Below are 26,416 nucleotides of genomic sequence, written 5' to 3'. Positions count from 1 at the left end.
ATCAGCTACAGCATGAACTCACTGGACATCCCTAATTTCCCACATACGAGTTGCACCGTAGTGCCCAGGGGCAGCAATTTGTTATGGTTTGGATCACAGCAACAACACACGTAACAACACACAGTGCAGATGGTAACCCACTGTGTCACTACTTGAACATTAGGAAGAACTTCCTGATTAGGTGATTAAACATTGGAACGGGGTGCCCAGGGTGGAGTCACCATCTCTACAGGTGTTTAAGGAAAGACTGGACATGGCATTTGGTACCACGGTCTGGTTGACACGGTGGTGTTGGGTCACAGGTTGGACTGGATGATCTCCGAGGTCTTTTCCACCCTCATTGGTTCTGTGATTCCCGGTGTGCTCCGAGTGCCTCGAGCTGTCCCTCAGCGCTCGCTGCGCTCACGGCCGGCCCGGGCCGCGCTGTCCCGTGGAGCCACCGCCTCCCGCCCGCGCTCTCAGGGGCTGCCGCCGCCCCGCGCAGCCGCCGCGCAGCCGCCGCTCGTGGCCGGTCCCTCGCGAGCCGCCGTAGCGCGCTCGCCCCGCTCTGTGAGGGAAGCCCGGGCAGCCCAGGCCGTAGCGGTGCCGCCGCCGCCCCGCCCGATGTGAGCGGCCCCGCGTCGGGGGCAGTGAGCGCGGCCATGAAGAAGGACGTGCGGATCCTGCTGGTGGGAGAACGTGAGTGCCGGGGTAGGGTGGGGGTCGCCGACTGTCACACCGCCTCCGTGCCGCGGGGCTCTGCCCGGCCCGGGCAGGGAGCCCGGGGCAGCGCCGGCCCGGCGGGGCGGGCAGGGGTCGGAGTGTGCTAGCCGTGACCGATCGGAGCGCTGGCCTGGAGCCGCTCGGCTCCTTGCTCTGGGCACTTGGTGGAGTTGTACGGCTTGGACGTCCCTGGAGACGACACCGGGGTGAAATTCTTGCCCGATAATTGGCCACGGCCTGTTTAAACTTTTGGTTTTCTTTTTCCTTTTTCCTTTTCTTTTATTTTTTTCTCTTTTTTTTTTCCTCTTTTTTTTCTTTTTTTTTTTCCTTTTTCCTTTATATCCCTGTGTAAACCACACTTGCACGTTTCCGATTTACTGACTTTGGAAATCAGTGGCCCGATGTGCTCCTAGTGGTTATAGGTCGGGTGTTTTGAGTTTGTGGCCAGGACAGGGCCAGGGAGTCCAGATCCCTTTTTCTGCTTTTAACTTTCTGCGTGACCTGGGATAAACAGCACACACGTACGTGCATGCCAGAGGTACTGTGGGTCTGGATTTTTTCATGTGTTCCTAAAATTGCGTCCTGAAGTTCACACTTAGGTACCCAAATAATTGACAAGGCTTGTAGAGGCTCAGCTTCTCACCGGTATAAATAGCAGCAAGGAGGTTCTGTTAGTTTGCAAAGCGAGCTTAAGTTGCTCAAGGGGAAAGAACACAGAGTAATTACCAAGTGTTATTAGAAAATTACCTAGTTATACTAAGAATGTGGTACTACTGACAAAGCTTTCCTGAGGATTGAATGCCCCATATATATTTATAGTGCAGTTTATGCAGTTGTTTTATAGTGCAGGTTGGCTTTGTCTGTACTGCATAGAAAGGCTCTCTGTGACTTTTCTAGAGAGGAATCTTGAGGGAGCTGTAACTGTGCAGAAAGAGCTAACTCATTAAGACTGTATTTGGTTAGTTTTGCATGACTGTGTTTAGGAATTGGTGCCTTTGAATACACAGTTTAGTTCCTCTTTAGAATATATGCCTGATTTACCTCACTGCCTTTGACAAGCCTGTGTTCTGGGCTGGCTCTATGCAGTGGTTTCAGCACAGGTGTAACAGGTGCTTTGTTTTGGCAACAAGGTTCACAATGTGTCCAAATGGGCATTTTAAAGATACAGGTCTCTTAAATACAGCAATGTGTAGTACATGGCACACATCAGAGATTGTGAGCATCCCTATGTTACACTTTGTTTGACTTGTAGTGAGGAGGGGGGAGAAATTTGTTTTACAAATTGGTAAAATTTGTCAGTTATAGTGTCAGTGCTGCTTTGTGTATGTGTCTCGTGTATATTTATTAGTCTGAAACCACAAGTTAGTCCAGACCATCTAAAACTTGTTAGATGGTAACAGCAACCATCAGGTTTGGAATCTGAAATATGCCAAGAACTCTTCATTGTAAGCCTGTTCCAAAATTCAGCCTTTTTCATCCCCAGTGGTCCACAGTTTAGGCTTAAGTTGGTTTAGTCCTCGTAGCCAGGGTGCAAACATCAATTTTTAATAGCCAGTAATTTTCAGAATACGTTCAGCATGTTATGTAGCATGATGTAAAAGACATATATATGAGGAAAAAGACAAATTAACTGTCATAAAGTGCTGTGCTGCTTTCCTTCATCCCAATCAGCTGTTTAGGTTGTTACTTCTAAGACTATAAACAGATTGGGAAAGACAGAGGGTTGACCTAGATTTGAACAAAATAACCCAAATCTCTACACTTGAACCCATGGATTTTCATAAATCTCAAGGAGACTAGAAAGTGTATCAAGAGCTTCTAAATACTGAACATTTACTCACCAGCAACACATAATCTTCTATTTTCAGTCATAAGAAGTGGGTTTCTATATCTGCAAAGCCACTTTTGTCACTGTTTCAAGTTGGAACTGTCTTGGTCAGGTGCAAATACACATCACTATTTTCACTAGTTAGTAACTTTACTTACCTGTAAGGAAAGTACTCATCTTTTTTTCCCTATGGAAATAGGAGAGCTGCTGAAGCTCTTTTGATTCTGTCAGAATGAAACTTAAGATGCGCTTGATGCAGGAGGATGCCTGGAAGTTTAAGTTAGGATTTTAGCTCATGTGAGTATCTTTGATGGAAACACAACTGCATTGCTGTTAGGAAACCTGCAGCCTGCTGCTCTGCACTGGGGAAAAGTTTACAGCTGTTCTTCATAAGGAAAACAGAAATCTTCCTCCCCAGAATAGCTTTTCTTTGCTTTTCATAATTTTGTTACAACTGCTCTTTAACTTACCATGATGAAGAGAAGGTTTTATTTCTGGATGTCAGAACATGTTACTATACCAAAAATAGACCTAGATAAGTTGAGGGTGCTCTGACTGTATCATCAGTTCAGTAACACCAACTCCTGCACAAAATCAACCAGCAGTATAATCATACCTCTTCTTCTTCTTCCATATTCAGAATTGTTTGCAATTACATAGAGCAGTGTAAATGCAGTGATATCAGCTGAACACCTTCTGTCCCCTGGTGACATTTTCTGTTGGTTTCAGTAGGAACAGTGACACAGGCTCTGACTGGTGGTGATCAGTGCCTTGGTTGGTAACACATTCCTGCTGGCAGAAATGCTGTTAAATCCAGGGTGAAATAGTGTTTTGCTTGAATTGGGGGCTGTTGGAAATAGACAGTCCCAGAAGGATATTTGAATCTGAACATTTTGGTTTTTAAGAAATGTCTGAAAACCAAATAAAGCAATAATAGTCTTATGAGGCTTCCAGAGGACCAGAAAGTTCACAGATGAAGGGGTTTAGTGAGAGTGGAACCCTGAGATAAGTTACAGCTCTTGGTTTTAAATGGTCACATTAGAGCTTCTCAAAACCAGGGAATTAAATTGTTCTGTCAGAAGCCTAAACTTTGCAGGTAGACAGAGTCATTTATTTGATTGAGTAGTGTTGGGTATTGAAGCAGAGATGATCACCTTGCATTAAGAAAACTGTGACTTTAGAAGCATTGGTGATTTGGGGTATTTTTCACTTTTAGTGGGGGACAGATCATTTGTATCAAAGGGAGTAAGCTCTTGCACTTTAAAAATAGTCACAGTGATGGAGACTTCATTCATGTCCTCTTGTCCAGCCTCATCCTTGGTATTTTAGGACTAAAGTGCAATCATCATATCAAGAATACTATAAAAATAGTTAATTTCTACATGCTTTTCTGTGCATTTTGTTTCTATTTCTGAAGTTTTACTAAAGTATTTCTAGTTTGTTTTGATTATTTGTTTGTTTAAGTATTCTGTGCTAAGGTTAAAACCTGCTAATTCTTTTGCATAAGGCAGAGCAGAATTCGCTTTCCCTTCTGGAGGAAATCCAGAAGTGTGAGATGGATCCCAAGTTTTTACAGTAAAAGAATGATGAGAGAATTGCTGTCATCCACATTTAGTATGATTATAAAAGCTTTTAATGTGGTGAATTGGAAAATGTTTTTTAAATCTTCCCATTTTAAGATGGGGTGCAACTATTGAGTGTAACAAAACAAATTACCTAATATCTGTTTTTAATGCTTTTGCAGCCAGAGTTGGGAAGACATCACTAATTATGTCTCTTGTCAGTGAGGAATTCCCAGAAGAGGTAGAGCACTTTCATTTGTTTTCTAAGTTTTATTTCTACCCTGTCATATAATAAGTTAATAGACTCTGCTTTAAAGTAATGTTTAAAAATAAAATAAAGTTTAAAACTGCAAAGATGACTTCAGGAAGAGTGATGTAGGTAAGTTTAAATATATCTCTGCATGAAGATTAGAAATTTAAGTTTTATGTAAGTTCCTTATTTTTCACATTGTTAATTAAACTAATTGTTTTATATGTGATGAATGGTAGGTTTTTTAGGGAGCTATAATTGGTCCAAACTGGCAGCATATTTCAGCATATTGGGAAGGTGCTGAAAGAGACAGGACCATCAATTGTTTGCGGGGGGGTATTGCATTTAAAGAGCGAATAGACTGCAAAATGATTGAGAATGAGGAATTAAAAAGTCACATTGTATAACTTATACGTAGCTATTTTTTGTAACTAAGCAAGACATTGCCTTTACTTCTGTCTTTGAAGAATATTTTACTGACTCTTGAAGTAAAAACTGCAGAAAAAGCTAGTTGTACATATTACTCCTTTAAAAAGGCAGCACATAGTTTTCTTTATACCATAAAAAGAAGCACAGCTGCTGCAAATAGTTAAGCTTTTTACATAGAAACATGAATGTTTATTTCTTCTGATCACAGGTCTTAAAATAGACCTCATGTGCTGCTCTTTGAGTCTGCTCTTCTCTGGGTTTAATGCAAATCAGTAGGTTACCACAGTTCAGGAGTCAAGATTGGATTGTAAACATAACTGAATTTTGTTAACGTAATTGAATTTAGTTCCTAACCTTGCAGGTAAAAAGGAGGTCTGGTTCCTGTTCTTAAAGTGCTCAGGGACCCGTTCCTTTGGCAGGCTGTTTGTTAGTGTATTTAGTGAGTTGTAGTCTTCTGTTCTCTTCTCAGCTTCTTCCTGCAGTATAACCTAGAATATTTCTCTCAATTCTTGTGTAGAGAAAAAGCATAATTTATATATAACACAAAACCTCCCTGAAATTACAAAAATAACTTTTAGAAAAATACTGCATCCTATAAAAGCTGCTGAAAGAGACCTGCCCAGTTCCTCAGGCCAGTCAGGTGGATCAGAGCAACATTATGGGGTCTAACAGGCACATCAAGCTTGAAAATAGTGTTTAATGTACAGGGTGTTATCAGTAATCACTCTTGAAGAAGATCTCAGCACAGCCTGAAGCTTTACAAAGAGACATTCTAGTGGTGATTGACTTTTCTTTTTCCCTTGTTTTACTAAAAGTAAAGTATCATGAAAATTCAGTGTCAGCAGGTGAAAGGCAATAAATAGACGTGCAGGAGATTTTCATTAAAATTAGGTTTAAGTTACTGAATATGGCTTAGTGTTCTCTGGAAAAAAGGGCTATCAGAGTTTACAGCATTTTTCAGAATAAGCTTTTATTAGTAGCATGTTTTGCTTTTCAGGGTTTTCTGAATTTAATGTTTTGCATTGTCAGAAGCGAGGATGTTGTCAGGTTACAACTGTATAAAAATTGAGACTTGTGTTTTGTCTGTCATGCTTGTTTAGGCATTGGATAGAGTGGATTTAAGTTTTATAGAAGCATTATGTATCCCTTAACAGCACTGCTTTTCTGCAAAGCTTGCAGGAAGTTCCTTATGCAGTAAGTATATAGTAAAGAATGAGAAGATAGCAGTGACTTTCAGTACTTAAAAAAAAAGAAAAACAAACAGTACTTGAATAACTAAACAACTTGAACAACTAATATTAGTTGCTCTGTTTTAAGCTAACCAAATGGCAGGTGTATTACAGTATATGACTTTTTTCACTGTCAGGATTATCTTGAAAGTCTCTTTCTTGCTGTTCCTTTCAACCCCAGGTTCCACCCCGAGCTGAAGAAATCACCATTCCAGCTGATGTCACTCCTGAAAGAGTGCCAACCCACATAGTAGATTATTCAGGTAGGGACCGCTCAATATTGTCACTGATGTGGTATGGAATTGTTTGTCTGACTCAACAGCCCCTGTAACAGTCAGACAGGTCTGGGACCAGAGTTGCAGGTGGGAGAAGTCTACAATAAAGTAGAAATTTTCTGAATTTCTAAGTTAGGACACCTCATAATTTTGTGTCAGTTTATTCTTTTGTATTTTTTTCATGCATTTTAATCTTATTACTGAATAGATGAATAGGTTCACTATGAAGGTTCATGTGCCATCATAAATCTGTGCAACTGTTGCACAGCTGTAAAAGCCCTTCTGCCATTTACAGTGGAAGCCAAGAGTTAGGCCATGTTAGCAGGTACCTTCCTGTCTTCTCTCTCCCATCACTGCTGAGGAAATGCCTTTGATGTGTTTAACCATCTGGAAAAAGAAATAATGCTTTGTTGTTGTTGGACTTGACCTTAAATTTATGTGGAGTGAGTTTTTCTTTCTATTGAATGAATTTTTCATAGATTCAGTTAACAGAAGCTTGGTATCACTAAAAAAATCATCACCACTGTAATAAAATTAACATATGTCATATTCTGATGTAAAAATTTACATTATAGAAGGAAGGGGCTGTTGAGAAACGTAGAAGGATGCAAACTGTGACTTGTTCCAAAGAGAACCTGTCTACAAATACAATTATTCCTCTTCAAAATAGCTGTAAAAAATTGATGTGCAACAGACTGTTTCTGTCTTACAAATTAATGGACCAATTTCATTATTGTTTTTGAAGGAGCACTCATTAGAGTATTTTTTAAAAAGAAGTTTAAATATCAAGGCTTTGACAAAGCTGTCTCATAAGCATTCTGAAATACCCTAGTTCAGTTTCAGAAGTTTTTTTATTTTGTTGGCAAAAATTTTAGTATTAATGAATAACTTACTCTATTGAATGCAGAAGCAGAGCAAAGTGATGAGCAGCTTTACCATGAAATATCACAGGTAAGTGTATTTTAGTGTTTGCTAGAAAATAGTTTTGGGAAAAATCTTTCCTTCGAAGTTCTCTGCATTAGATGGGTTTCAGTTTGAATTGAAGAAAAAAACCTTTCTTACTTGGCATTTTCTGTTTTGTTTTGTTGCTTGTGCTATAGGAAAGATTTCTCTATTTAAGAAATCTTAAATAGAGAAAGTAGATACTGGCACTGTGTTGGTGAATTGAGCTTAAGCTTTGTCCTTCCAAGTGAAAGGACAGAACCTAAATATTCTTTAATCAGCAAGCCAGTTTTGTATAAATAATTCTACCCTGAAAAGATCCATTTTGCTTCTTTCTATCACATGGTACTATTGGATTTATGAATAGCACAAGCTTTTTGGTGACTTTGTCATCCTTTCTGATTCCTGTTTTCTGATTCTGATTTTCAGTTCTTTCTGAGCACCTTTGCACATTTTCTGCGCAGTCTGTCATGGTGTTGTGTTCCATTTCTGGCATTTAGTTCAGTGCTTCAGTGGAGGCTGCACATCATGACTCTTCAGTTGGGATTTCCTGGTGGCACAGGTCTCTGCAGACACAAGCTGTGACTATCACACTGCAAGACAGGCTTTTTGGCACTTCTCAGCATATAAGTTCTTTGTTTTAATCTCTTGTTCAGGCTCCAAGTAGTTTAAACAAGTCAGGAACAGAGTTCTAGTTACGTAATTCTATAGTTTACTCTGATGTTATTATGTATGGTCTTTAATTGTCTCTGTTGCTCAGGGGTTTCTGAATGGTGGAATTCCATGCTTTTCCTTTCTCTTCATTGCAGGCAAATGTGATTTGTATAGTCTATGCTGTTAATAACAAGAATTCTATTGATAAGGTACAGTAACACAGTTTATCCCATTATTGAGATGTAACTTGTGCACTGCTCATTGATATCAAGATGAAATCTGGATTAGACATTTTAAATGCCTGAGATGGAGTTTGAGATTAGTTGTTAAGAGACTGAACAGATGTGGTTTTGCTTCTGCTCCATTCCAACATACATGAGTTTTTAGTCATCTCACTTGTCTGAGAAAGTTGCTCATTAATCAACTCCAATTTTTGTTTCCTCCTTTGTGGGTCAGTATGTGCCTTTTTGGGAAAGAAGCAGTAGAAGTTGTAGTGAAACTTGTACACGGTTCAGTCATATTTAATTTGAGTATGTATTTTTCATGTCTGTTTTTAATCCCATTTTAGGTAACGAGTCGATGGATTCCTCTCATCAATGAAAGGACAGACAAAGATAGCAGGTGCTTAAGTAAAGATGAGAAATGTGAATTAGGCTGCATGTCAGTGGGTGTCAATGAACGGTGTTGAGGATATTAATTGTTTAAGAAAATCAAATTCTAAACTTAAAGTTTATTTAAGAAGTCCAAGCAACAAGAGATTTGAAGTATGTAGGTCTGTTACATGTGCCAGCAATGTCGTTTATTTTGAATTTCATGGCCAGCTTTTACCAGGTGTGTTTATATTGGCTATGGTATAACTAGCTTTGTCTCTGTGGTCTTGTATAGCTTTTCTACTGATGCTGGTTTGGGTAATAACAATGTGATTAGTTGCCATTGTATTTAAATATGTGGGTTTCATAGAATCAACAAGAAGTACATTTATGTCTAAGTGTATATCAAAACACTTATTTAAAACTGTTGTCGTTTAGTTTTGCCCATTGCCTCCAGTGGTATTTAATTACATCATGAAAATAATACAGTAGTTTCTGGTGGGAGATAAAATGCTAAATTAAGATATTTTATCCATCTGTCTTTAAAGCTCTTAATATTTTTTTGTTTTTAGGCTGCCTCTTATATTAGTTGGAAACAAGTCTGATCTAGTGGAGTATAGCAGTATGGAAACTATCCTTCCCATTATGAATCAATATACAGAGATAGAAACGTGTGTAGAGGTATGCAAGACTTTATGAAGTTAAAGCAAGTAACAAAAAATACATTAGTGCCAAGCATGTATGGCAACTTTATAGTAGAGAAAGGGATTTTTTTTTTCCCTAACTCAAACATGAGTAATTATAAAATATTTCAAACATGAGTAATTATAAAACCAGCAAGTTTATATGTTACCTTTCTTTAGGGAAGATTACACTATTGTATAATCAAATGTTACAGTTAAATTCTAATATTTAGAGCCTCCTCACATCCTTGCCTTTAACAAGGGTTTAAATTTAAGCCAGACAGTTGTCTGCAAAGTATTCAAAATTGATTTAATATGTGTGGATATGTCTCTTTTCCTTTTTTTTTTTTTTTTTTCCGAAGTAGAGACAGCTTTTTGATTTCTGTTCTTGGTATGACAGCAAATTGTAGTGAAACTTCATTTGTTAATTAATTGAACAGGTACAGGGGCTGGATGTCTTTTTTCCAAACCAGCCCTGTACCCACAGGAGGGGACTAAGTCTTTAAAAATGTGATGCTTACTTAAATTTCAGAAGAAATCGCCAAATAGCCAAGAAACTAGCTCATCAATGTGAGGATTTCTCTTTCAGTGTTCAGCCAAGAACCTGAAGAATATATCTGAACTATTTTATTATGCACAGAAAGCTGTTCTACATCCTACAGGTCCTCTTTATTGCCCAGAGGAGAAAGAGGTATTTATCCATAGATTCTCAGAGCAAATAATTTGGGAGGAGTGAATCGCTTTTCTGTTTTTTCCTTTTCAGTGGATTTTGCATCTCTTAGTGTGTTCTGTTACCAGCACCCCACCCCCAAATGTCAGGCATTGCATCCCAGAACCATGGGGGTTGTTCAGTGATGTATTAACCTGACCTGTCTTTCCTCTTCGTTCAAAGCAGTGAAGACAGTTTTTTGTTGCCCATGTGAACTGCTGAGTAAAGCGAGAAGCTTTGCTAGTGGCTTTGAGCCAAATGTAATGTGAACCAAATTATGTCTTCAACTCAGTTCTCTTTCAGATGTACATTTCACAGTAACTCCATTTATTTCAGGGAAAGCACTCTAGACTTGGCCTGATCTAAGAGAATTTTTTTTCTGAGAATCTTGTGAAACTTTGACAAAAGGGATTAGAAACAAGTAATGTGGCTGGTTTTTAGGTATCAGGTGGTTAGCTGAGTGTATTATGAAGGAGTATGTTTTTTTAAAAAAACAATTTCCTGGGCAAATACAAATAGAATCTCTGAATGTATCCATTTAGTATTGGGCAGTAGGAAAGTTGCTTCAGCAGTACTTTGTTAAGTAGAGAATCAGAGAATAACCCTGTTTTGATTTCTTCCATCAGAATCATCTATATGAGTTAGTAATGTTGTGATAAAATTGTTGTGCTGAAATCTTTTTGGTTTTCCCAAACCAATCTCTATGCAATCTGTGTGACCTCTGTGAAGAGAAGAGTCCATCATCACAGTAGTTGTTGGGAGAGAATTACCAGTGTCTGTTTTCCTTCACTTGGAAGGTATCCTAGCAGTTCTTTTGTCCTAGAGATAGTCCATATGCTCAATGCTTTGCCTGGTAGATGAATGAGCCCTGTGAAGGTTTTCAGTATTTGATGTTTGAAGTGAGTTGGCTGTAGTTCTAGACACATTTAGTTTTGCAAAGCACTGGGATTTTAAGGTGTTTTTCTTTTCCCCACCAAAAATTGTTTTGAGAAAAAAAAAATTATTTAGTTGTTTCTCAAAGTTTTCTATATCAATAAGACTGAATTTAGAGAACTGAGTTTTATTTTTTTTAATAACTTAGTAGTGCCACCTTCAGCTTGTGAAGAGCTTGAGATTCTTCTAATAATTGAATAGAAAAACATTTAATGTGGAATAATTGCTTTAAATTTATGGATATAAATTTGCTAAATCAATTTTTTATTTCCTCTTGCTTTTTACTTTTGTGTATATGTGAATGAATGTCTCTGTTCTGAAACTGTAAATGAAGACTAGTGTGTGTTACCATGTGATTGAGCTGCCTGGTGTCATTCAGTGTAATCTTTTTATATTTAAGCCTGGAGAGATACTGAATTTCCTTTTATTCCTTAGATGAAACCTGCCTGTATTAAAGCACTGACTCGCATTTTTAGAATTTCTGATCAAGATAATGATGGTACTCTCAATGATGCAGAGCTCAACTTCTTTCAGGTACCTTGCTTATTCTTCCACCATGCTTAAAGGTGAACTATATAACTAGAAAAACAAGTGATTGGTTTTGAATAAATATAGTAAGGTAAACTGTAAGGGAATCAGGCCTAAATACTAAGCCTCAACTGTGGCATAGAAGAATGGATTTGTAAAAACAGAAATGAAATTATTTTTATTTCTAACCATTATTCAAGTTTGAGTTCAAGAGCAAAATTTAAAAATCTATTAATGTTCTTAAAAATAAAATACAATTTGTACACCTTTGTTTCCAGTAAGAAATTGCATTGTCCTTAACTAGCTTATCAAAATGTTTACGGCTGTATTTCATACAGGATATGCTGTTTGTCCAGCTCAGTAAACAGTGGTCCTAACATGCTTTTTTTGGGTTTTGTGTTAGAGAATTTGTTTTAATACACCATTGGCACCTCAAGCTTTGGAAGACGTAAAGAATGTAGTCAGGAAAAACCTAAGTGATGGAGTTGCAGATAATGGATTGACATTAAAAGGTGAGTGTTATTTAACTCTTAAAAGATGTGTCTTTATACAATTGATAATCACTCTTACATGGAAAAGGTGGTCTTTTGGAATATGATCTCTGTCTTGATTCTTTCAGACTGCAAGAGCTGAGCTTACTAAACAGTGATATCTCAATGTTCTTAAGCCCTGGGAAGTGCTAAACAAAAATCCTACCCAGTTACTTTGATACAAGAAAACTAAAAGCAGTCTTCCATGAGACCCCTCTCTAGGCAACTCCAAGCTAAAGCTTTCTGGTTTAAACTGTTGAAAATACTGGGTTTATTTTCATACAGCTGAGTTCTTCTAAAATGCTGGTACTGAAAAAAGCAAACAACAGCAGAAAACCAAGTGTATTGTTTGAAGGAAACATGATTTCTGAACATTCAGTCTGTGTAGATAATGCTGTAAATATCACCCAGGAGGTTTAAAGTTTTAATGTACATTTTGAGCTTTTTTGTTTTCATGGCTGATACTGATTCTATTGAAAACACTTGTAGCAGGTAAAGCACTTCAGGGCCTTAAGATTTCACCATTTTTGATTTTTAGGTTTTCTTTTTCTACACACACTTTTCATTCAGCGAGGAAGGCATGAGACAACTTGGACTGTTTTGCGTCGCTTTGGCTATGACGATGACTTAGAGCTTACCCCGGAGTACTTGTTCCCGCCGTATGTATCACTGATTTCAGCTTTCTAAGCTTGAGTTCAGTCTGTGCTCCTGCTTTGGCAGGAGGAAAGGGTTACTGTAGTGTGTTTATTTAACACGTTGTTACATCAAGTACCTCCCTTACTTTATGACCACCCAGCCAAAACCTTCATGTGACTAAACAACATGAAGGAAGAACTCTCTTGTGCCAAATCATGTTCTGTTCTCTTTCTTCACAAGAAAGGTGGCAGAAGAGATTCTTAATACAAAACTGGAACATAAATCTGAGCAGTTGCTTATTGTATGTGGCATCAAATTCTAAAAGACTTGTCAGTGTTTTCGTAGCATTTGAGACCTATTGAAAATCCCCAAATTAAAAAGTTAAGAGATTGACCAATTCTGTGGCTTCTATTCAAAAATGTAACTGCATCATTTTTTGTTAAAAAACTCCAAACCCCAAAGTACAAAAACAAAGCAAAACAACAAAAATGTAACTATTATAGAACTATATATCATATAATATAAAGGCACTCACTCATCAATTTAGAATTCCTAATAAAAAGTATATGCTTTGATCTATGTGAAGATAAATTATTAAAGTTAAGTGCCAGGGTCAGATACTAAATGTTACAATTCATAAAGTATGTATTTTGAGTTTTAGTATTCTATAGTTCATAAACAATTAATGCTTCTTGTATTTGTTTTTGTTTCCAATAAACAGCCTAAAAATTCCCCCTGACTGCACAACAGAACTAAATCATCATGCATACTTGTTTCTTCAAAGTATTTTTGATAAACATGATTTGGTAAGCGTTTAATCCGAGTGTGTATGCGTCCTTATACTTAAGAGCCTTAGTTTGCCAGGAGTTTTGCTAACAAAAACGTGTTTTTCTCATTATGTCATTTTATTCAGAAACTGGCTTTAGCTTAATCTATGGAGTCAGAACTGACCTGCTGCTTATGATTGTCTGCAAGGAGAGTTGGCAGGCATAGTTGTAGTACCAAAGTGTTTTTAACTAGCTCATATGTTTAATCTTACTAAAAAACAAGGAAAGAAAAATTATTAAAAAGGAAGCAGCTCAGTTTCTTGAATCTTGCAAGTATACGGCAAGAAAATACCAGTTTAGAATAGACATGAATTAAATTATGTCTGATACTGTATTTTGTTTCAGGATAGAGATTGTGCTTTATCTCCTGATGAATTGAAAGACTTGTTCAAAGTCTTCCCTTACATGCCATGGGGACCTGATGTGAACAACACAGTTTGTACAAATGAAAGAGGATGGATCACATACCAAGGGTTTCTCTCGCAGTGGACGTAAGTGTGATAACAGGACATTTTAATAGTTGAGAACTATGGGTATGATGATGTGTTTATAGATTCCTCTTAAAAAACTACTGGAAAGAGTAGAAGTTTAACAGTTGAAAATTGACCCAAGCAGCCAAGTTTCTGTAGCCATCCAGTGGCCTGATCTTCAGACCGTTATAACCTGTTCAGGATTTGGCCAGTATTTAGTGCTAAGAATGAAGAAGTGTGCCTTCAAAATGTGGAAATCTTTATGATCCCTGTTGAAATGTTATTGCTATTTTTCTACTCTTTGGAGACAGTTTGAAAAATGGTGCTTAATAAGGAGGGGGTTTTTTTCCAATTTAAAATACAGAAAATGGGAAAAACATTATTTGGGGAAATAAGAAAATACAGTGTGGGTTGATAAGCCTCAGCAAGTAGTGTTCTGGTGACCAGTAAGACTGATAAAGTTATCACCATTTATTCTCAGAGACTTTTGTCCTTCAGTACTGCATAGTGTCAGGAATGTTTCTATCATGTCAATCTAGAGATAGGAGATAAGGATTGTTTCAGTACTATAAAGAATTGGTACCACAGATGGTGACAATTGAAAGTTCCTTTTGTCCCCTCTGCCAGACTAACCACATACCTGGATGTTCAGCGTTGCCTGGAGTACCTGGGTTATTTAGGGTACTCCATACTTGCAGAACAAGAATCTCAAGCATCAGCAATTACAGGTAATAAAAATTTGATACAACAGAGAAATTTAAATTTAGAAATATACTAAAGAGTAAATTGTCTAATAGTTCATCTATTTTTATTTACTCCGTCGCTTTCTGCTCAAGTGAAACCTTTGATTTAATATTTTTGAGAGATTGTTTTGTGTGCATTTTTGTGTTTTCACATACATGCATGCATTTATATCTTGTGAAAAATATTTTTGGTTTTCTGAAAGTGACAAGAGATAAAAAGATAGACCTCCAGAAAAAACAGACTCAGCGAAATGTCTTCCGATGCAATGTTGTTGGAATGAAAGGCTGTGGGAAAAGTGGAGTTCTTCAAGCTCTCCTTGGAAGAAATCTGATAGTAAGAAACATGTTGCTTATATTCACCTATATATGCTCTTGAGTTAAGATTAGACAGCAAAAGTGATTGATCTTAGAGCTTTAATGGTTGTTACTGAGTTTGGAGAGTTCTTTGAGGAAATACAGAATTACTAAGGAGGAGTTCAGGTTTTTTTGGTTTTGTTCTATTCTGGCAGTAGCTATTGCATGCAATAATGACTTGTACATCATAGATTATAGCTGTGCATTTCCTTGCAAAAAATGCCGAAGATTACTATAATTTTCATTCATTAGTAAATAGAGTAAACCAGCTGTTCAAATCTAACTTAAAGGGAAAAGTTGCTGTGATGTAACATGAAATTCTGCCTTTTCAGAGACAGAGGCAAATACGTGCAGAACACAAATCTTACTATGCCATTAGTACAGTCTATGTATATGGACAGGAAAAATACTTGCTGGTAAGGTTGCCTCATTCTTGTTTGCCTAAGACTGGTTAATGTTAAAATTCTGTGAATTATTCAGAGCCTTCTGCAACAAACTGGTTTTAATTCTCTCTTCTTCTTAATGGGAATTCCCCCCAATTATTTTCTGTCCCAGATACCTTCCGGTTTTTTATGTAGATAATTTAGCTGAACCTGTTCAGGACCCGTTATTTTTGAAACCTTGTCCTGAGTTGTGCAAAACCTAGTCTTTTTATGATCACACTGCAGGGTATCAAGTTGTAACATGGGATAAATGATCAGAAGTCAGTCTACCTATTCAGTAAGAAGCTTCTGTCACATGAGGTGATTAGAATGGCTACAATTAGTATTCAGTGGGAGAAATCAGTTCTTTAAGGCTTGTTCCATTCTAGTTTTCCTTTATGATAATATGATCTCTTTTTTTGTTTTCTGAGATCTAGTCCTCTGCTCTGGTTTTTCTCTGTAGGATGAATGCCCATTTCTGTGGGTGTCTAAACCTTTGTTTCAAAGTAAATACCACCTTTTTATGCTGAGGTGGTGATTGCCTGCAGATGTGATGTTAACAGCTCACATATGCTGGCTGCATGGTAAATTCCTACTATTCTTTTTCATTAATTCTGCCTATTGTCAGTCCATTAGTTTGAAGGATACATAAAAATGAGCCATAAAAATTATGAGACAAGTTTTAAATTCCTTTAACTGCATAATGACAAGCTTTTCTTCCTCTGCAACCATCTTCTTTTCCAGCTACACGACGTCAGTGACTCAGAGTTTTTAACTGATGCTGAGACCATATGTGATGCTGTCTGCCTGGTATATGATGTCAGTAATCCTAAATCCTTTGAATACTGTGCCAGGATTTTTAAGGTTTGTAGAGTTTATATTTACAAACCTTTACAATATATTTCTTCTCACTGACTAAATAGGCAGTGTCAGTTACCTGACCTGTACACTGGTTCTAGTGCTTAAAAGACATTTTATTTCTAAATGCTGGTTATATATCATGATGCAGTAGCAGTGATGCAGTTCTGTTACTCATACAAAGCAAACATCTACTTTCCTATGTAAACTACTCTGCTTCTAGAAATGCCTGACTTCAGTGCCATGAATATATCTTAATGCTGCTGCAACCAGTTCAGTACAGCCTGTTCCAGGTTGAATGTGTCATATACTGTTTCTTTCACTTTTTTTTTTTCTTTTAATTTGCAGCAGCACTTCATGGACAGCAGAATACCATGTTTAGTGGTAGCTGCCAAGTCCGACTTGCATGAAGTTAGACAGGAATATAGTATTTCTCCTGCTGAATTCTGCAAAAAACACAAAATGCCTCCACCCCAAGCCTTTACTTGTAATACTGCTGATGTGCCGAGTAAGGATATCTTTGTTAAGCTGACAACTATGGCAATGTATCCGTAAGTACCGGAGCTGTTCTGTTTTCCGTGTGCATGGTCTTACAGCACCACTCACTGCATGCCATCGTTAGCCACAGGATGGAAGTGCCTCACCGAGCTTTAGCAACAGAGAGACATGAATGACCTGAGTAGAATCTTGATTTCAAATTGAGGAACTTGGCATATATCCAACACAGAAATCAGTCTCAGCTGTTGTTGCTAAGGTGTTTTTTAAAGAATACCCTAGTTCATCCAGCTCAAGATGCAAATTCCAGTGAATAGGGTTCTGTTTGGTCCTTATTGGGGATACAAAAAGTGTATCAATTTTCATATCTTGGTGTTTTTGAGATATTCATGAGTGAGCTGTACTGTAATCGTTGTTGATAGCTCAACTTGACAGCTGATTACAAGCAATGGCACCTTAGCGCACAACAGTTCCCCAAATGTACTGCTCAAAGTACTTTTTGTTTTCAGGGTGTTTATTACTATGTGCTTTAGTTCATTCATCTAATAAATCTTATAATTTAAATAGAATTTTTGTATAAACACCTTTGGACTTCAGGTGCAATACAGTTAAGCTCAGATTCCTCTTCACTACACATCTCACTGTTGCTAAACTCACCTTGCATCTCTTTTTTTGGTGGGTGAAGCTATTTAATATGGTGATGAACTACACTAATATTACAGCAGATGGAGTCTAGTATGACAGCTGACATTTGCTTTAAAATAAATAGAACTAATGTCACTTTCACCCAAAATAATAGGGTATTTTTAATTATTTGAAACTGAATTTACTGAATTACATCTGTAAAGCTTTAGTTTTGGTTTTGATTTTTTTTTTCCTCTTCTGTTCATTTTGTAGCACTGGAATACTGGGAAACCACTAAACTGTAGCACTGACCAAATGTCTGTCATATCAATATTCCCGCTTCTCCTTTAGTTTTCAAGCATGTGTGTTTGGTAGGGTGGGAAAAATAGAGGCAACGCTCACCCTGTAAAGAGGGCATTCGAAGTGGTAGAAAATGTGGCTTCCTTTCCTTTGAAAAAGGGGTGTTATCTATTGCTGTGCAGACATACTCAGAAGCCTTTAAATGCTTCCCTTTTATGGGAACTTGTATAAATTCAACAAACATTTTCATTCATGTTTGTGCTTTGCTGTTAAGATCTGTATATGGTGGTAATGCCAAAAGACATAGAACCTCTAACCTTTAAATTCTGCACAGCTGTAGTTGTACCCTTTCTTCCCCAGTGTATTTTTTTTCTCCTCTCCTTACTCATTCAAATGTACCTTTTATTCCTAAATCTCTCTCTTGGTTGTGGCACAGTCCTAATGTGCACCTGATTTGATGAGCAAGATTTCAACTCCTGTCCTTCTGTGTGTTTTCGCAGCCATGCCCGGTTACGCTGTATGTGCGCCTGCAACAGGTGTACATTTTGCATCTGTCAGAACTTCCTCAACTCAGACTTGCTGCAATCTGTAAAGAACAAACTCTTCACTGCAGTTCTTAACAGGTCCTTAACTTTATTTACTAGGTACCAGGTGTGCTTTTAAAATAAAGGGTGTCTTTGAAAAAGCAATTGGTAACCTTATATACTGCAGATTTTTCACTCCATATCCACTAAATAGGCTGATACTTTAATAACTGTCATAGAATTATCAAACTTGGTTTAACTTGAAGATTCTTTTGAGCTTAGTTCAGTCATTTTTCTGAAACATTACCAATTTGGTTGTTGATTCAGGCTCTTTGTGATTGCAGAAATACTGTGCGGGAATTAGGACTATGTTTTTAGGGAACTGCTAATAGACATTAAGTAGTGTCTACAAATCTGTGTAATGTTTCTCACTTGAGACATTACAGGGTTGTTTAGTATTGATTAGAGGTAGTGCCTTTGAGATATCAGTTACAGAGATACTTTCATAAAGGCACAGCTTGACTTACAGCAGCATCATGCAACATATTACATGTTTATAATTGCTAGTTGGACATTTGGGAGTTCTTAAAATTTCTGTGTGTGTATGTTATGCTTGGTTTACACAAAGAGTGAGCGTTTTGTGTTAAAAAAAATAATCCAGATCTTTTAACGTCCAGTTCCTCTCTGAAGTGGTAAATGCTTAAACATTTGCATTTCCAGACACTTTTGGAAAAACAATTGGTAAAGAGAGATAACTGGTTTTCAGCCTTGAAAACAGTACTCTAGCTTGTCCTGTGTGTACTGCACTGGTTTTGACACACAGGATTTACTAACACTTCAGCGCTTGTCATCACACACAAGCAAATGGGAGTTCAAACCAAACAACTGTTGCAGTGCAGTGGTTCCATCATCCACAGCCTTCTTGGAGGTTTAGATGGTAAATGTGTTTATTTGAAGGCCATGGTTGGAATATCCTGACATGCTGCTGGTCCATGTATGTTACTACTTGTTAGAGGTTTCAGATTTAGCTGCTCCATGTAAGAGTGTCTGTCTCCTCTAAATGCAAGTTACACACACGTAGGAGGTCTGCTGATACACCCACCTACAGGACTGAGCATTCTCCTTGTGAAATACCACTTTAATCCAAGATACAAGTGTTAACCACAGAGTGAGAATTCAAGGAAGGGTGAAAAACTCACTAGCTTAGGAAAAAACTGAATGAGTGAGGCTCTTCATGTTGCATCTCTTCTACAGCAGTCATCCCATAGACAGAAATCCTTTGAAACAGCAATCTCCTTGCATATTGTCACTCTAAAACTTCATTAAGCAGTCACTACTAGAAGATCCCAGCTCTTCATTATGGAGGCTGAAATCATCTGTAACACATCTTCATTTTTTGGAATGGTTTTGGGTTGCTCCATTCGCTGTTGTGGCTTGTTTCTCTCTTGTATTGGTTTTTTTGAGTCGTGCATTAGACATTGAACTTCATTCCTCTGAAATATTGTCAGGGTCTCAGGGTACTGAAATCTTTTAATGAGGTTTGGGATGCTGTCATTCCACACCTTATCACTAGGGAGTGTGGAACAAACATAGGAATCCACTACTGACTAAAAAGTCTCTAATTCAGGGTAAGAAGAATTCCTCATAGACACTTCCCTCCAGAAAGAGGAATTATTCGCTAGAATCCGTTTGTCTCTCAGTCACTGGGGTTTGTTGCAGGTTTCCAGCATGCTCACTTCATCTCACCAACTCCCTAACCAAACACCTTGCTGCAGGTTATTTACCATTCAGCACATGAGCTGCTACATAACTGCACAAATGGTAGAGCTGGGATACCTATAAACAAGAGGGCATAGCTCCCAGTTGTAGGTGTAGGAGGGTAGAGATGGATTTCTTGTATAAAAATCATACATCTAATGATAGGTGATTAGATTAGAGAAAGCATTTGGATCAAGAAGGACTTTCTGATTCAGTTAGTTTCTATAACTTTTCTTATTTTGCCTTCACAAGTGCTTACCGTTAGGTTAGATAGTTGGGCTAAAGTTAGATAACTGATGAAGGAAGGAGGTTTCTTGAGAGTACTTTATTGTCCTGATCCCCTCCTATTTCTTTAGGCTGTGGAAGCTTTTCAGGTAAATTGAAATTTTTCACACTGGACTCGCAGTGCAATATGTTGCTACCTAAGACCTAAACACTGTTACCAAGGCATAATATAAAATGATGTTTGAATATTCCCACCATAGTAATTAAAGGAAGAACACTGCCTCTGTGCAACTGAGAAACCTGTTCATGCCCCCCCCTCAGTTTCTCGTCTGTGGACAAACTTCAGAGGCTCCCCTGAGGGTTGCAGGCTGTCAGAAAGGCAAGTTCAGCTTGGAGATTGCTGTGTTGATTTGAGCTACCCAGGGTCACACTTCAGTGGTTCTTTGAGGAAGGAGGGACAGCATTCAAAGCACTGGACATGCATGTATGAGACTTGCTAATATCCTGAAGTATTTTTATACTTTTAATTTGTTCTTTCCTTCAGGTGTTCACTTGTATTTGTCTAGGTGGCACCTAATCTCTTTTTGCTACATTGTTTTACCAAAAGCAGGATTTCTGCTTTTGTCATTCTAACCCTTTCTTTAATGATGAGCTTGGATTTTTTGGCGCTTTTTTCCCCCCTTGGTTTCAAATCATCCATGTTACCTTTTTCTTGTACAGTAGTGGCATTTTTCTGGCTAAGTTAATTTCAAAATAAGACGCTTCTAATGCATGAGAATTCTGTTGTTCAGCAAGGAGACTTCTCAGAGGATGGTTTTCTTCTAAAGCTTTTAAAACATTGTAGAACTGAAGTGAAATTCTAGTTCCATATGAAACCTGGTTGTTTCAGGAATTGTTAGTAAGGTTTTGCTTTCTGTGAAAACCTTCCTTCTGTGAAATTAAAGATAAGACAATACATTATTAGTAGATTTTCCTGTAATAATGGGAAAGTTCTAAGAGTAATCCAGGATGTGCAGGGTATGCAGTTTACTTTTCAAAACTTGTGTATTGCTATTAAACCTAATTGCAGAAATCTATCTCTACACTTAAGTGTCCCTCAAATTAGGGCATTGCTAAATGACATCCCAATGTCATTACATTAGGGCATTAGAAATTGCTAATTTATTTGCCTCCTCTAAGCTGTTCAACACTCCAAACTGCATAGGAATTTGCAAAGCTGTGGTGCCTGATTTCTTTCTAAATAGAGTATATTCATATGGCATTTTACGTGGGCATTTTTAGGTTTTATGGATACTAAGATGCATTTGGAGCTTTGCACATTTTAGATGACTAATGCATGGCAGAAAATTCTAACTGCTGGACTTAGTTTGCATCCTGGGAAAATACGTGCCTGAAAGGAAGCTGCAGCAGCTCGTGCAGGTTACGTGATGCTTTCGGAATTCAGTTGCTTATATTTAATGGTTAGAATCTTTGTCAGAGCAGGTGGCTGCTGCTGCTGCATGAATTTGCTTAGAGTTCTGGTGTGAGTAGCCATGTGAGCAGCCTGTTGGCCTCACCACTGTGCTTTTTAAATGCTTTGGAAGTTACTGTAAGAATGTTTTTGAACTTCTGTATTTAAGGATAAACCTTCCCAGACCTGGGAATTATTCTGCTGCTGACCTAGGGAAAAGTGTCAGCATTGGTCTGTAACTCAGCAGTTTTCTGTGTGTACCCATGGCAGGCATGCTCAGTTAACCTCTTAGTAAGTGCGTGTGATTAACTTCTTGAGAGTTGTTAAAGTCTCTTGAAAAAAAGACTGTTCAGATTTCAAAGATCTTATTCAAAAAGTGACAAGATACTTGACTCACTTTTAAAGGTAGGTTGAATTAAAATATGCCCCTTTTTTTTCCCAAAATGTGCATTAAAATCTGAATTTTGTGCCAAAGGTAAAATTTCTAGACTTTCATATATTTGTGGAACTAATTGTATGATTAAATAAACAGCGCAGCCTGTCTGGAAAGTTTGAAACATCATTTTTATTACTAATAAGCAAGAGTTCCAATTATGGCTTCATTTCAAATACAGCTTCATTTATGGAGTCCTGACTTCTGCTCTGTGTGTGTATAAGTGCACATTTATACAGATATTTTACCCTTGGAGAAAATTTTTTTTCTAATTCAGGGTTACTCTCTTACAAGGCAGTATATAACAAGGCAGTCTATAACAAGGCAGTAATAATTTCCACCACTGGTGAAAATTAGTTCCATAAGCACAACTAGACTGAAATAAAATTCGAATGTTATTTTTTGAAAAGGTAGAAATTTTCAGTGTGTATTGAAAAAACTTCTTGTGCATTATCGCCACCTTCATGTCAAAGAACCTGTGCTAGAATCAAATATCGATCTTTTTATTATCTCAGATTTTTTTTGTTCTGTTAATGGTAGCTAAACAATATCAGAGATTAAAGTTGTAAAAATTGATTTTATGATAGCATAAGGAACATTGAAAGAAGAAAAATTGGGTGTTTTACAAAGTTGTAAAGCAGTTAGACATCCATAATGTTCTGAATTTCAGTAAGCATTTTTGAACTTCAGATTTTCAGGCTGAGACATTCAGAGTAGATTTCCTTGAGGCTGTAAGTCCCTGTCTCAAATTAGTTCCTTATTTAAATGAAAGAGTCTGCTATTGTTAGGCTTAGAAAAGGGATCAAAGCCAATTTAGTCTCCCTTTAGACATTACAAGAGGATTTTATCATGGCTGAGAACGTATTAATTGTTTTTAGAAGAATGAAGCAGTGCTCAGCAAGTTTCTGCATACCATTAAATATGGACATGTGCAAAACAAGGCAAATTATAGATAGGAATCAGAAAATCTAGATGTGAGAGATAGTGCTTTATGAGGCAATGCATAAGCATTAATTTGCAACTTAAACATTGATTTCCATATTTAAAGGAATGGAGTTTAAAATTGTACAAATAGTTGGGCATTTGAATTAACCAAATTAAACTGGAGACTTGTTAGTTATACAAATACTCATCCAACACAGCTTGTCATGTAATCTGTTAAAATCATGTTACCTTCAAGTGATTTATTTTGCATACACAGATCAGTTTTATAATTTACAGATCAGAAGACAAGGATTTTATAGCCTTGTACTAAGAAGTAACCCCAACTACCACTGTAGTGATAAAATACAGTCTTTGAGTTCTCAACAGTAGTGGGATCTCATCAGTTTTAGGGTTGATGTGTTGGAGTCATTCCAGAGTGTTTAGCACAAGTGCTCCTGTATATGGTGCAGGAGTATTGCAGTGTCCTGTAGACAGACATATGGAAGCTGAGGCTGTGGAGGTGAAGTGGGGAGAAAAATCCAGTTTCTTAAGAAGGTTTCTTTGTCCTTAAATCAATGGCATTTAGCTACATGAAATCATACATTTTGCTTAGCTTATTAAAAGCACAAACTCGATTTGTTTCTGGTTTCCCCAAGCACTAAGTTTTTAACAACTGCACAAGAATCAGGGGCTAGAAGGCTAAAAATCAGAAATTCTCTGGGCTTTGTGATTTGAGAGGGTTGCTGTTGTTGAGCCATGCAATGAACTGCATTGTGCATGTGTGTGAAAAGGTTAAGAGTCTACCTAGCTGAGGTGGGGGCCATGCTGTTAGCAGACGAGGAGAGCAGGATTATGCAGCAGGTGCACGCCGTCCACTCTGTAGAAGATTCCATCTTCATGGAGTCATCTCTTGGCCCACGTTTGCTTGAAGACAGGTAACAACAGCCAAACCCAGGTGACCTTGCCATTGCCTTTTCCCTGTCTTCCCCTCAGCAAGCCACTTGACATCTAGTTTGCAGAGATTTTGTCAAAACTAGCTGTAGAAAAACTAATGCTTGCAGGAATTCTTGGATTTGGTGTGTTCCATAACCCAGCAAGACATTCTTAAATACGATCAGGATTTTTTAGGCTAAAGAGCAGCTGTGTGTGCACCAAAGAGCCTGTTCTTCAGCATGTGGTATGACAGAGCACTGGTTAACTATGTGGCTGATACGGCTCCTGCAAGTGTCTACTAAAGCATATCCAAAACTGGTTTTGTGTGTTTTGATAGCAAGTAGCAATTCCAGCTCTCAGTAAACAGCTCGAGCTACAGCTCTGCAGTTCTCACTCTATGAACTCCTGTGTGTGCTTAGGATCTCTGTGCTCCTTTACTTAGCCCTCCTGCAGCTTCATTGGGTAACCCGTGGTGATTAACACAGGCTAAACTATGTAGACTAGTGAAGTTCTGTTCTAAGTTCTATCTTTAAACCAAGCAAACAAAAAAATCAACTTTACTATTGTTTAGGAATTTCCTGTGCTTTGAATTATGGCATTTATGATAACTTGTTTTAAATGGTAGCTCCTGCTTCCTGGTAAGCTGTCATACTTGAGACTGCTGTCAAGGGTGGCCAGCCATGTTTAACTGAGCATGTTCACAGACTTTTGCAATATTTGGGAGAGTTGGGTCATTGCCTGTCTCCACTGTCATGTGAGATGTGGCTTTTTCTGTCATACAGTCACTCCATACTGTCTCTTTCTGTTGGTGCCATGGTCACTGCTTGTTTCACTCGCACTCTCTCTTAGCTTTCAGCTTGGTGTTGGATGACTGTTTCTGTTGCTGTTCTTGTGACTGCTGGGAAGAAAGGGATTTACAAATGGTTTGATTCTAGCTTTTGGAAAAATATTACTTGCTACTTGTCAGTAAACTTTTTGGGGAGGGATAGAATAAGTAGATATTCAACAGGACTGGGAAGTTTTTCATGGAAAAGCAGAAATACTAAACTCAACATTTAGAAAAAAAGGAAAAAAAACCTGGATTTTGCTGGACAGAGTTGTTCCCACTATGAGTCATTAATTATTTGTAGCTATTTTTGTGTGCCTTTCCTGAATGCTTGCTGGTACTCTCAAAGGAGACACATCCTCACATCCATGAGTAATGATCTGCTCCTGCATTTCTCCTCAGCCGTCTGAGTGCTCTGACTTCAAGGAGATCAGATGTGAGCAGGGGCTGCAGATCAAATCCAGAGCTTTAAGAAAAGCAAAATGACTGTAAAGTGCTCGTAAGGCTGAATTGTTCACTGTTTAGCTGTGACAAGTGTAGTGATGAATTTCCAAAAGCAGAGTAGTTTAGCACAGGTTGTCTGGAGTTCCTGTCATGGAATTAACCTGGTTTTGTATATGTGTTAAATTTCAGGCATGTGACACAAGCAGACCTCAAGACCTCAACATTCTGGCTCCGAGCAAGTTTTGGTGCTACTGTGTTTGCAGTGTTGGGTTTTGCCATGTACAAAGCACTACTAAAGCAGCGATGATCTGAGAAGAAGCACATCTGGCCCTACCAAATAAATAAATAAATAAAACACTTTTATGTACATTCTGAATGCTTTAAATTCTGCTAGAAATATTTATATATGCAGAGTTACTTTATTAATATTTGTAATTCATGCATAAGATTATTTTAAATTATAGCTCTAACTACAGTATTGCATAATGTGTGGAAAAAAAGGAATTGCATCTTAACAGCCAGCTGAAATGGCTTAACTTGTGAGGCCAAAAGGGAATTTGTTGTAAATAACCTGTACATATTTAAGCAAGTAAGACATTGCTTGCCAAAAACCTATTCAAAATACTGTTCTTAGATGTTCACCATGGTGACATTCTAGTGTATAGGTGAAATTAATTTTCAGTAGCGTAGACTCAACTCAAGGATCATACTTCCTCAAGGACTGCTTATTTATTTCACATTCATCTGAAGTGACTTCATCTTTTTGGACTGTAAGCTATACCAGGCAGAATTTGTGGTTTTCATTCATATTTTTAACTGATGAACAAATTTGCCCCTCTAATAATGTATTTCAGGAAAGAGTCACCTTTGCTGTCCTGGCCTTTGATTTTGTATTTTACATGACCAGTGATATATTTAGAGTCTGGTCTTTCTTTTAAAAGGAAAAAAGTAAACTTCAAAAACTGCCAGATCAACTTTATATGCTGTGTGTAACCCCTGTTTTTCATTTTTCACTATGTTGTTCATGAACCAGACAAGAAAATTTGTATATTATAATTTGGAAAGTGTTGCAATTTAATTTCTCACATCTGTCAATCATACCCATTGAAAGCTGTGTATAAGAGAAAACTACAATAGTACACAGTGCCTATTCTACTGTAGTATATTAGTTGCATGGATCACAGTGCATTCTGTAATGGGCTAGAATTACCTATAGACACAGCTTTTTTAAAGATCAGGTAAACCAAACATTAAATTCCTCATGACAAACCTATTTTTCCATTGCTGGCCTTTTCAAGTATTTCAATAAAATAACTGTGTACTGTG

At 37.7% G+C, this 26,416-nt stretch overlaps 1 protein-coding gene across 3 annotated transcripts; it reads left to right on the top strand.

Moving 5' to 3' along the window:
- The first annotated feature begins 509 nt into the window (after window positions 1–509).
- RHOT1 (ras homolog family member T1) lies at window positions 510–26,416 on the top strand. 3 transcript variants are annotated; one of them, XM_042032324.1, is made up of 21 exons: window positions 510–678; window positions 4,275–4,333; window positions 6,182–6,263; window positions 7,183–7,226; window positions 8,027–8,080; window positions 8,440–8,492; window positions 9,034–9,142; window positions 9,734–9,835; window positions 11,222–11,320; window positions 11,718–11,826; window positions 12,383–12,503; window positions 13,202–13,286; window positions 13,653–13,798; window positions 14,405–14,505; window positions 14,724–14,854; window positions 15,207–15,290; window positions 16,041–16,160; window positions 16,503–16,705; window positions 18,074–18,196; window positions 23,679–23,822; window positions 25,280–26,416. In XM_042032324.1, the coding sequence occupies exons 1-21, from the start codon at window positions 642–644 to the stop codon at window positions 25,395–25,397; spliced, it is 2,124 nt and encodes a 707-aa protein (XP_041888258.1). In that variant the 5' UTR covers window positions 510–641; the 3' UTR covers window positions 25,398–26,416. The 3 variants fall into 3 exon arrangements, with proteins under 3 accessions (XP_041888258.1, XP_041888256.1, XP_041888257.1); XM_042032322.1 differs by lacking the exon at window positions 23,679–23,822 and having other exon boundaries at window positions 512–678; XM_042032323.1 differs by lacking the exons at window positions 18,074–18,196; window positions 23,679–23,822 and having other exon boundaries at window positions 514–678.

The sequence above is a fragment of the Corvus kubaryi genome, unplaced genomic scaffold, assembly GCF_017639235.1.
Source record: "Corvus kubaryi isolate FWS band 111438036 unplaced genomic scaffold, C.kubaryi_AGA036_p1.0 37353, whole genome shotgun sequence".
Lineage (NCBI taxonomy): Eukaryota > Metazoa > Chordata > Aves > Passeriformes > Corvidae > Corvus > Corvus kubaryi.
Note: the sequence above shows the minus strand (reverse complement) of the source record. Positions and strands in the feature narration are given on the sequence as shown.